This window comes from Olea europaea, chromosome 3 (genome assembly GCF_002742605.1).
Source record: "Olea europaea var. sylvestris chromosome 3, O_europaea_v1, whole genome shotgun sequence".
In the NCBI taxonomy this organism is placed as follows: Eukaryota; Viridiplantae; Streptophyta; class Magnoliopsida; order Lamiales; family Oleaceae; genus Olea; species Olea europaea.
The window spans coordinates 10,508,465-10,521,437 of NC_036239.1; the positions used below are offsets into that span (position 1 = coordinate 10,508,465).

At 32.1% G+C, this 12,973-nt stretch overlaps 1 protein-coding gene and 1 pseudogene across 1 annotated transcript; both read left to right on the forward strand.

Annotated features, from left to right (window-relative positions):
- The first annotated feature begins 86 nt into the window (after nt 1-86).
- Nucleotides 87-6,152, forward strand: LOC111385801 (phenylalanine--tRNA ligase, chloroplastic/mitochondrial-like). The gene is made up of 6 exons (XM_023010217.1): nt 87-365; nt 4,093-4,272; nt 4,366-4,410; nt 4,678-4,782; nt 5,594-5,707; nt 5,811-6,152. Exons 1-6 carry the CDS (start codon nt 189-191, stop codon nt 5,859-5,861), a joined length of 672 nt encoding a protein of 223 aa, XP_022865985.1. The 5' UTR covers nt 87-188; the 3' UTR covers nt 5,862-6,152.
- Nucleotides 6,153-8,017: 1,865 nt separating this feature from the next.
- LOC111378295 lies at nt 8,018-8,888 on the forward strand (annotated as a pseudogene).
- Nucleotides 8,889-12,973: the final 4,085 nt, after the last annotated feature.

The following is a 12,973-nucleotide window of genomic DNA, read 5'->3' on the forward strand; positions in this document are numbered from 1 at the left end:
CTTTTTCTCACACACAGAAAAAGGGATAGAAAGGAACGTGGGAATGAAGAGAAAAATAGAACTGAGAAGAATGGTTTCCAAAACCTAAATGAATATCTGTGCAATTATACGGCCACATGACGAGAGAACCAAGTCTAGAACATAGCTCACACGACTGAATTCCTAGCTCTGTCACAGAAAAACCATCAATGTGCCTCCAAATTATTAACATACTACTGTGCCTATTGGCATTTGTTGGATTCAATGGTTTTCAATTCCTCTTCAGCATTGATGTTTGGAATTTTCCAGGGGGTGTGGAAATGCGCTGGATTGACACTTATTTTCCCTTCACCAACCCATCATTTGAATTGGAGATATATTTTCAGGTATTATTCTGGATTACAGCCATTCATTAAGATTATTGTACTTTCTACTGCAATTGGCACTTGGTAAATTTAATGTTTCTTCTTGGAGGCTTATGAAGTCATATGCTAAAAGTGATACTATTATTTGTTACAGAATTGCAAATAAAGTCATTTTGGACCTGGTCTATTGCATAAGCAAACTAATGTGCACTGCTAAAATAGGCTGAAATTTCTAACAAGTGTGAAGTCATTTCAATTGCCCCAAATAATTGAATTATTGGTGTATGGAGGTCTGCCATCATCTATTTTTCCATTTTGGTTTGTCCAGTTCTGAATACTATTAATGCTTGACATCAACTTGAATATGTTCTAAAATTGTATGATAGTGTAATAATAATTATAAGAAATAGTTAAGAGTTGAGCTCATTCAAGTATATGGTGTTTAGAGAAGCTACTTAGAAGTTGGAAGATAGACGAGTGACTGTTCAAAGAAGACAATGACTGAGGTTTTAGGAAGAACTGAAGGAGGAGGGCCCAATGCTAAGGAGCTATAGTAGTACAGCAACAATGTTCTTGGTGTAATCAAGACACTGAGCTTGTATCCAGACATAACAGAAGACTGGGTGTCAATAATCTTGAAAACTATATTACATATCAGCAAGAGAAAGCTAAAAAGTCAGTCTAAGAGGCAATGTTAAGAGCATATGACAAGTTCTATAACTGTGTAGACATTAAAGGAGAGAAAAAGTGCATAGGATAGCTACAATAGTGGGATGGAAAATGAAATGAGACTTTTTATGTGTCAAGCGCATTAAGGACAAGGACCGAGAGTTTTGATAAATGATGAAGATATACAAAAGAGGTAAAGATGCTATTTTGGAAGATTGTTGCATTAACATTAGGTCACAATTATTGGATAGGAGAACCTATTAGGCACCTGTCAGTAATTCTATTGAATTTCGGAAGTAGTTTTTGGGGAAGTTAGCATATCTTGTTTGGCAATGTTATTTAACAAAATCAGTACAACTGAAAAGATGGTGCGCAAGTAGGGAATGGATGTCAATATCCATTTATAGAAATAAAAGAGCTGTTTATAATTATGCTAACCAATAAGGAAATAGGTTAATGAGTCACACAATGATACTTTTTGGAGAGATTGAAAAAGGAACAGTTCAGAGATTCATTTCGGATTTATGCCAAAGAGAATAAACCATGGAAGCTATACCTTAATCGTAGAGCAATATTTTACCATTAAACAAAAAACTACACAGTATGAAGTTCTTGGTTTAATTTTGAGATGACTATTCACTGCTTCATCTTAAATTTTCTTTGATGAGATGGATAGGGACGAACTGGTATTGCACTATTTCTTAATTTTTTTGGTAAAAGATTTACCTATGTGTTTATAATGTAGAGGTAGGTGTTCGAATGCGGAAGCGGAATTATTTAAAAAAAAAAAAAAACTTCATTAATTTAATAAACAAGATCGTTTAGATGTTCACGTGTGTGTTATATCAAAAATAAAGGATTCGAATTTTTACCCAAATTCGATGGTCAATTCTTGAATTAATTTTGAATCATGAATTTCTAGCTTTTTGGATCACGAACTTCTAGTTTTTTAATTCCAAGAATTTGATGCTTCAAACATCCAAACCTTTTATGGTATTCTCCAAAGCTAAAACTACACCCGTGGTTGGCACCTTCTTTTAATTAAACTAAAAAATAACTCTTGAACTAGACAATTGAATAAAGCAAGAAAAATAATTTTCTCTCTCCAAATTTGAATACTATGGAATTATGTATTATGATTATTGTACAATCTCATAGGATGACTAGTTTCCAGTTAATCTCTATTTATAGAGATGGAACAGTAACAATCCTTATACAATAATAATTTTACATTCAAATAAGAGTTCCAACTAAAATCCAAGTAGGAATTTTAATTAAAGTTCAAATCCAATTAGTTTACATTCAATTACAAGTTTAGTTTTAGAACTTCAATTACAATTATAATTAAGTTTACAACTTTTATAATAATTACAACTAAGTACAAAATTTTATTATAATTACAATTAAGCTCAAAACTATTATAATTATTGTAATTAAGTTCTAATACTTTATGGAGCTACCATAGAGACCTGATCGTACATATATTATTCAAGTTTCAATTATTAGATCCTATCTAGTCGACCCTTGACCACCCAATATAATTATTGGTCTCTGCTTTTTCCACTAAAGGTAAAAGACTGAACTTGTGGAATATATAAGATCACAGAAGTCAATAAATCTATAATACTTTTCTCTGACCTGTCGTATATGTATTTTATCTCCGTCCGATATCCGATAATTAGGTACGAGTGTAAATGGCCGTTTTCTTGCTAATTATTCTCACTAACTTAAATATCATTTTCTTCAACGGTCCTATAACCTAATAACAAATATCGAAATTTAGCCATCACTAAATACTGAGCTCAGATTTTAACTGTTCAACATAAAATACTTAAGTAGTCACTTTACCCATTTTCAAGGTGACGGTTCTTGACATGAATTCATGTTCTCTACTCGATTCATTCTCAAGTTCACAACTCATCGAATTTGACCAATCAATTTGATCTCACCCATTGATGAAAAAATAAACCATTAAAATCATGAGAAGACATACATAATCTTGTCAAGGGATTTAGATGAAATACACTTCAGTCAAGGAGAATTTAATTTTTCGCACAATCATGCTATAGAATTAAATTCAACACGTGGTTTGTTCAATACACTCCAAGTGTACTAGCTTCACCTTTAATTATTTTTTTGATAAGGACAAATTACAAATTTTTGTGAATCGATCAATACTACAACCTTTTAGTACCAGGTGCCAACCCTTATAAATCGGTTGTGAACAAATTATTTATGATCGAACACTGTACTTCTCAATGCAAGTATCCAACTTATATTATCACGAGTGATCATAGCACTTTAATTCGCATGCTCAATAATAAATAAATAGATCCACAATTTATTTATTATAAATTATTATTTTATCATAGTAAAAAATACTATCTGGGCATACAACAACCCAACAGTAGGTTCAAAATTCAACTTGAAATGGTATGTTCAATAAGAAAAAGGTAAAATTGATCAAAGAAACCTAAATTAAAAACTATATAGACAGTTCTGTTATTCATATTCCAATTGAAATGGTATGTTCAATGGAAAATCACAAGGTTAATTCAAAAGAAAAGGAAACAAATAAAAATTAGATGTACGTTCTTCATTCTGTCAGCAAACCCTGGAAGCCATTATCTTTGAAATTGTCCTGAAACTCCGGAGTTATTTCTGGTCATTAAAGATAACAAATGAACCTGCATTTATTTCCATGTTTATTCGTAACTCAGTGTCACTAGCATCTGGTACTTGGAGTGTGTATGAATCAACACTTTATGAAGGAGCAAAACATTTGATGTTATCTTGTTGCTTGTTTGAACATATATCTTAACTCTTTCTGAGTGATCTTCTGATTTTGTTTTCTTTTTTAGCTTCCTTTCCCTTTATTGTGCATAATCTATGGGAGTGAAAAACAAGAAGGATGTGTATTAAATATTTTCTGGTTGTTGAGTGTTATACTTATGTTTCTGCAAACATGTCCTTGTTTAATGAGTTTTAACTTTGTATTATATTGATTTGGGGCACTTTGCCAGTCATCTTGCCAAATAACAATTTTGTCACATTTGATAAACTATTAACCGGTTGCCAGGACGGCTGGTTGGAAGTTCTAGGTTGTGGAGTGACGGAACAAGAAATATTGAAGAGAAGCGGGAGGGTGGACAACATTGCTTGGGCCTTTGGGCTTGGACTGGAGCGATTAGCAATGGTTTTATTTGATATTCCAGATATTCGCCTTTTCTGGTCGAACGATGAGCGGTTTACTTCTCAAGTATTTTCTTAACGTATTTTCAGTTATTGTTTCCTTGGCTTTATGCATCATATTGTATTCAACAATTTTTCCATTTTCTTAATTTTTGTCTAGTTCTCTAAAGGGCAGCTTGGTATCAAGTTTAAACCATTTTCAAAGGTATGACTTGACGTGTTTCACAAATATGTTTAGGCTTGCATAACTATCTATTCAAAGAATGCAATTGTTTGTGGGAGTTGGACATCACAAGCACACATTTTAATTCTCTATCCCGTTTCTGGCCTAAATATGATGGCTGTACAAATTTCTTTCTATGGAATGTTGTTTTTACACTCCTGTTTCAAATATTTTATTTGTTTCTAGATCTATAGAAGTAGCTCTAGTGACATTTTATATAGAAACTCAAATATTTCTATGATTTTACAGTACCCTCCATGTTACAAGGACATGAGTTTCTGGATCAGCGATTCATTTACTGAGAACAACCTCTGTGAAGTCGTTAGAGGTATTGCTGGGGATCTTGTGGAGGAGGTATGTTCATTTAATATTTCACTATTATACCCTTTTCCCCTGTAGAAGCTTGGTAAGACAGTGATTCATTAACTGACGTGAAAAATCGTGGTAGTGATAGTAATCTCATGACTTTTAAAGAGCTTGGGACCGGCTATGAAATATATTTAGGGCCATAAGTTCATGTAGGTCAAAAAACAAACCCTTGACGATGACAAAACGTTGACAATCTAGTGTAAAGATGTTCAATGTGGAGTGATTGCCATATAACTATCATCAGGGTTATTCTTTAAATGTTTCTAGGACCACAAAACTTCCATTATGCTTATCCTCAGCAAGACTATGCCGCCATGCTGAGTTTGCAGTAGATTAGCTTGATTTTCATTTCAAATTCAATTTCTAATTTGAGTACCACATGTTTTAGATGACAGATGAATTTGCAGCTTGGTAGTGATGATGATCTTGTAAATGTTGCACATTTTTTGAAGACTTGAGGTTAACTTTTTTAACCGAAGAAAAGCTAAATTTGTCACGTTTGCGTTATTCGATGTTTACTTTTTTCCATTTCTGGTGCCTAATTACTGTGCTTGAGAGAAGAAAAGTGCATGTATGAAGTTAAGCAATGCACTGTCCTTTCACTTTCACTAGATCTTATTCATTATCATTAGAAAGGAGCCAGCCATATGGTAGAAGCTGCTAATAAAAATGTTCTGATGTGTATTTGCCAAAGTATACAAATTTGGAGTGTTGATATTCCTCATCTGCTAGCTGAAGGAAAATTTTCTTCTCGTAATTTATTTAATTCACCACAACATATCAATTTTCTTGCCAGGTGAAATTGATAGACAACTTCACTAACAAGAAGGGAATGACCAGTCACTGTTATAGGATAGCATATCGATCAATGGAGCGTTCACTCACAGATGAGGAGATAAACGACTTGCAGGTAGACCACTAAGGAGATATAGCAAATAAATTTCTTTACTATGTATCTCATCTTTGCTTTTGTTCTAATATAGATGAATTTTTTTTATGATTTTGGTTGGCAGTGGAGGGTACGAGAACAAGTTGAGACCAAGTTGCGCGTTGTTCTTAGATGAATTTCTCTTGTCCCAATTGCCAGCATTGTTAATTTACACTCATCTCATTTTCCAAGTTTCTGGGAGTTGGTTTATAGGATCAAGGAACAAAGGATTTGGTCAAAATGATGGATTTGATATGATGTTCGATGAAGGATTCGTGTTATGTATCCTTGTGCATTCTGTATTTTTTTTAATGATGATCTTACAATATCTACTTTCAGAAAGCTTAAATCCCGAACGTTTTGAGAGAGAGAAAAGAATCTCTTTCTGGGTTTTAGATCATAAAATGGAGTTCAAATATTTCAAACACACATATACAGAAAGAAATTGAAAGTAATATTCATCATGACCTTTAAACATTCTTTTTTTCATCTCTGCTAGGTCATGCTTCTGGAAGCAAATATTTTTACAGCACTACGTTGGTTTCCAGTTCAAAACCCAATGTGAACAATGGCATTTGTAAACAAGATCACAGTGCTAGCAATTAGGCTCAGAGAATTTGATTATTTAAGATTTATTGTGTCACTTTAGTATTTTTGGTGCTCCATATTGCCACTGGAAACAAAAACATTGTGGTAGTTTCTAAGGTTGGGGCTCCAAGGTGTGCTCTATTGTCATAATTTGTTGCAATAGGTTTGAACCATCTCATCCATAGATGGTTTGATATAGTATCAGGGTAATTAGAAGTCTTGAGTTTTTTAAGTCTCCCAGGCACCCTTTATGAAAAGTGTGTGTGGCCGGTATTTGATGAGAAGAAAAGATAATCTGGCCTGCACTTCAGTGGCAAAAGCTGAATACTTTGATCACTTTATTGTTTTCTAGGAGGAGCTATTTTTATTACATGTTATAAGTTGTGTTTCATATTTACAAATTTATGATTGTTAATGAAATTCAGCATGTCGTCCATAAAATTATAAATGTAAAGTTTCACGATTGCATAATATGTTAATAGCGTGTCCAAATGACACACACACACACACAGATATATATATTTTCTTTTTCTTTTTTTGTAAATTTCACGAGTATTAAGTTTCATTTAACGTGATATATTTTACTATAATTTACTCTTTTACGAAATCCACTCTAGAATATCTTTGAAATATCCACTTAGAATATAATTTATCCATGTGTCTTTAGGCCTTTGACGCTTTCATTTCCTGCACTATAGTTATCTGTTTAGTTCTTAAGAACTCGTATTAGAATAAGTTTAAATAGAACTTTTTTTACCGTGTATTTTATTCCTTTCCTAAAGTCATGTAAGCTAGGTAAGTTGCTTCACACTAGTTTTCTGACTGAAATTCCCAAGAAACTACATAGTATTCCATCCATTTAACTAGCTAGATAAGATGAGGTAAGGTTTTTCTATATGTGAGCCTGTGAGATTATTATATTATACATTTCTTAGGTTATATTTGCAATTGAGTGTAATTTAATAAAATAAAATAAATCTTAAGAAGATGGTTTTAACCGCTACAAATGATAGTGAAATTTGGGCAATTTAGTATTGTTTGAGTAGGATCAACCTGGGACAATGGCAGGTGGATCTCAACAAGCTTGATATTAGCCTTCATCAAGCTTCTCTATTTGTTGTTTCGATTGTTTGCCTTTTATCACTAGTTCTTTTCTATTTTGGAAATGTAATTATTTGATCTGAAGAGTTCTTGTCTGATGTCTCGCACACAAGAACTGGACTTGATGAATCCTTAAGCAACAGCCTTTTTCAATAGCAGTAATTGGAAGATGGATAGTCGAGATGAAATATAGGTGCTTTTGTTTATTTCTAGTGGAGAGAATTTTATGTGGGTGCAAGTGTTGATAAAAGAAACTGTACGTTTTCAGTGTTATATAAGTAGTTTTGAAGCACAAAAAAACTTTGGTGTACTTAGCTTGACTGCATGTGATTGTTGTTTGCTTCGAATGAGCTCCTAGAAATCAATGGTGCATTTGTTTGCACTTTATTTATTTATTTTTTGTATCCCATAAATTGGCTGTTTTTGTTTGATCCATGCACCTTTTCTTTCGTCGGATTTCACAGGGTGCAACTTCTCTGAATGGTGCTTTCTTAGTTGATTTGGTAAAACAATATTCTAGGTAGTTGAAAATGAGTTTGATTGGACGACTAAGGCACCATTTACCCTACGGATACTTTAGAAAACCCATTGGAGCTCCTGTGACTACCTTGTTTGATCAACTTATTTGGGGTGATCAGGAACTTTGCTCAACCTGCATTAAAAGAGGAAGAAGGGGAGGAGGAAGTAGAGATAGACCAAAGAAAACTTCCTGCTGATTATAATCCCGAAACTTTTGATCCCACAGAGCATCGCACTCCCCCAACGGATAGAGTATGGAGACTTGTTGATGAAATATCTGGCCTCACACTGGTTGAAACTGCAGAGCTCTCTTCCATTATGATGAAGAAGTTGGGGATGAGAGAGCTGCCAGTTGTCGGGGTCATGAAGCCAGGTGCTGCTGGAGTGGCTTCGGTGGGAATGAAGGCATCATCGACAGCCAAAGAAGAAAAGAAACCGGAAAAGACAGCTTTTGAGCTGAAGATGGGAGTCTTTCGACTCAGCTTCAAAACTCAAGGTAATTAAGGAGATTCGGAGTTTTACTGATTTGGGACTAAAGGAAGCGAAGGACTTGGTGGAGAAGGTGCCTGCCGTGCTTAAGAAGGGGTTGCCAAAAGAAGAAGAAGAAAAAATTATTGAGAAGATGAAAGTAGTTGGGGCTGTTGTCGTTATGGAATGACGTGAAAATAAGTACCGTGATAATTTCATCGTTGACGTCTTTTAAATCTAGTAAATTTTTTCTCAAGGAAAAGCAGCGTTCTTGTACTTCTAATTTCATATCTAGATCTAGACACAGAGATCTCAAAACAGGTATTGAGTCTTCCAGAACTTGGTTTAGGTACTTGTATTTTCTACTTTTTGTTCTCTGTGTAATTGATTATGTGCTTGCAAGCTCAAAATTGCCTTGGAAGTACAGCAACTTTAACACACATTGGTAATGGCATCGAGCTTCAGCAACATTTACACAGCCTAGCACCTATGGGTTTTTACTTTTTATTTTGCCTCCATTTCGGAAATTTGTATATGGTTTATAAAGAGAAATAGTAATGGATCACATGAAATGTCGTGGACAATAATAAATAATGTGTGGTTCGAATTAAAATTTGATTTTGACTGAATTTATTCATTCATAAATTTGTATCGAAACGACTAAAATAACTAATTTGAATAATACACTTTTAAATTAATTAAATCTTTTAAATAAGTAATTAATTCGTTCTAAACTATCAAAACCCCAAACCTATATAAGTAACCTCGATGGAAAACCTCCATCCTCAACAAAACCCGTTCCAGAAGGCTTTAAAGAACAAACCTTCCTCGTCCGCTATTTCTCTCGTCGTCTCCTCTGACTTCTCTTTGAGAAACTCTGAACCACCGAACCTCTAAAAGCCCAAATCGTAACCTTCAAAATCAGAAACTCCCAAATGTTGGTGAAGAAGGAAGTTCAAAGAAGAAAAAAATTTCTTCAAAAGCTTATAAACATAAGGTTGGCCAAGATTGTTCACCATTTAAACTTTTTTTTATGGTTTTTATTCCATTTTATGTTGAAATGTTTAGTTTTTTTGTTTACTATAAGTTGTGTTTTTGTGTTTTATAAGAGCTTTAGATATATTTTGAAATGTTTATTGTCATAAAATCAAGTTGTGATGATTATTTTTTAAAAAAAATAGTGCTGATTTATTCATTTGAGAGCACCTTTTAATTCAGTAAGCTCTTTTAACAATAACAATGGTATGTCATTGAGTTTATTGAGCTTAAGTTGTTAGTCTTTTTAATCAACTAGCAAAACAAGGTCTGATGGCAAATTTTGTATGAGAAAAATAGATTATTAGGAAAACATTTGTGCATTTACCATTAGGAAATAGTTGTTTAGTTCCATCTTAAATAATTTTGGCACAAGATCATTTCAATCACTTTCGGAGTGGTCTCTAATGGCTTTCAACTTAAAAAACCTTTTGAAACATCTAATTGTGTACTCAAATGCTTTGTAGGTAACTCTGAATTTTGAATTACACATGCTAGCTAGCCATATTTTCATTTACATAGCTACTAAGTGAGTATATAGAAAGTAGGATTCTGTTTTCTAACAGTTGAAAGAAATTTTGGTAATAGTCATAAATTAAGCCTTTCTATTTGACCTTTGCAACTCAGTATCTTATACTTCTGTCAATTTTCTATTATGATACAAAGGATATAACCCAACCCAAAAGAAAGTTGGTTTCTAAAAAATGAAAAATTTAGCCTAAATTCATGATGAAATCAAAAAGAATAAGAGATTCAGCCCAGTCCAAAAACTAAATTTAGCTTAACTAACTTCATTCTCAACCCAAACCCAATGTTTAATTATTCAAATACATATTTATTTTATTCACATTCATGATACACAAATGACGCATTATCAAATTAGGTATTTTAATTCACATATATTTAACTAAGTTTAAAGAGTTCACTTATAATCGAATTAGTATATTATATTATAGATAAATTTTATTGATTAAAGTAAAGATTAATGACTTATTTTGACAATATGAGATGCCACATGTTTTATTAAGTTTATAAATAATTAAATTTTTTCTAATTTATTTTTTCATATATTACTTATTTATACCTATGAGTTAAAAATTTATTTATTTCAACCATGAAACGGATCTTATTATCAAAATAAGTAATATAGTCTATATTTAATTTTATTAGTTAAAAATATATTTGTTAGAACTTTGTCACAAGTGTCCAAATATATATTCCAACGCACTTTGTTATGAGCGTCATGAATTTAAACTTTTAAACTAAATCTCATCAGACGTAGAGTATCTTTTATGGTATGAGTTTATTGAAAAAAGAATAAAAAAAATTAAATTTCAGCCCACCCTATTATATCGTTCTGGCTCCGCCCACGATACAACATATACTTCAATTTCAATTGAAATTACTTTTCCAATTTGGTTTATTTTGAGCAAAACATGTTTCATCCATCTTGTTATTTTGGTAAATCAAATATCCTCTTCGAGTGTTGTTATGTTGGGGATGCAACCTCTCTATCAATTTGAGTCACCTGCCCTATTTTCTCTTCAAGTGTGAGTCTTGTGTATTGCCAACTTTTTTAGTATTTCTCACTTTTTAGAATTTCTACCACTCCCAACTAATAGGTTATTGTATTCTTAAAATGAAGTTATGTTGTATGTTTAATTAACAAAATAAAGTATAATAACAAAGAGACAAAGTGTAAAAGAAAATTAAATTTTCCCTTGACTCTATTTTGAGTGTTTGATTTGTGGTGTTATTTTTTTGAATTTCTGACACTTTTTAAAATTTTTGTCACTTTTTTGAAAAGGTAAATGAACGACAAGACAATAATGGTGAAGGCGATTAGAAAGGGGGGGTGGGGTTGTTAGCTTGTTCTAGCAATAGAGATTGAAAAAACAAAATAAAAATAAAAATTCAGCTTGTTCTTCTGTTTGGATCCTCATTAAGTGGAGGTCAATGGATTGGTTGAGTTGGTAGATGACAGTAGCTTGAATTGACTTAATGATGCTTAATGCTGAACGGAGAAGGGGAGAGACGATGGTTGTCTTACTTTTTTTTTTTTTTTCCTCCTGTCACTTTGAATAGATTCAAATGTTTTAATTAGTGTTTTGTTACTTAAAAAATAAATAAAAAAAATTATCATTTGTTTTGAGTGTTTGTCACTTTTTGAATTTCTGTCATTTTTTTAACGTTTGTCTTTTCTTTTTCTTTTTTTCTTTTTAATTTTCTGCCTCCTTAAAATTTCTTTCACTTTTATTAAAAAGTGAGATGCATTTTAAAAAGTGATACTTAACTTCAAAAAGTGTCATTGTGTCGCTATTTTTTTAAAATTAAAAGGTGACACTTGTTTAACACAATATTTTTTACTTTTAAAATGCTTTTTAGATAGTCCCTAATTTGAAGGGTATTTTTATAAGTTGCACTTATAATTTTGTATCCTTTTTAATTGCCTATTTTATAATCATATATTCTCCCAAAAAATCGCTCACAAAATATATTTTTAAGAAAGTAGGGTTCAAATAGTAACGTTTCTCCTCGATTGAAATTCAACGTTAATGTCAACTATGTAAATATACCAACTTCGTTGCTGTGAAATGCATGAATAAACTAATTAATTATGTTAATATTAAGATTAACACAAACCAATGGATGTTGGGCAAACGTTAGTTAGAACCATCATTTTCTATGCATGCTTAGGACTTGGGAGAGATGAATTATACTAATAATTAAATTTCAAGTCTCTATTAGATGTATATAGGTACGTTCATGAATACTTTGAATTAGATTGATTAAGGTCCCAATAAATATTAAAACTAAAGCATTAGGCCACTCCACCGCCTAGCCCAAATAGATGGTAATTGGTACATCAATATATGTGATACCAATATTTATATGAGGGGTAATTAAAACAAAAGGTTACTACCTTTCAATGTTATTATGCAAAATATCCATACATTTTATTTTTTGATATTTTTGTCTTTATTTCAATGTTTTCATTGCAGAAAACGTCATTTTCACCATTTTTAATGTAAGATTACCAAAATATCCTCCCATTTAAATAAAACAAAAAAAAGAAAAGAAAAATAAAAAATTAATTACAATCTCACTCCTAAATGTTTTAAAAAGTGCAAGTGGGTCCAAATAATTATTAAAAGACCTAATATCACAAAACGTCTCTACGTTTGACCGATAGTGTGAAAAATATCACTACGTTTCAAATTAGTGAAAATGACGTTTTTCACAATGTAACGTAGATATAGGAATGAAAACGCAAAAAAATTGAAACGTATGAACATTTTACATTTGTGATCAGCGATGGTATCATCCTTAACATTCAGATTTATGACCTTAATATTTGCGACTAGTATTGTTATTGGTGACATTCTTATATATATTATATTCAATTCGTGACTAATGGTGTTATTTGTAATATTGACATGTGTGATGTTCATATTTGTGATCGGTGCTGTTATTTTTACCTATGCAATTATTTGTGACCAATGCTATTATTCTAATATATCGAGTAAACGTAAATTA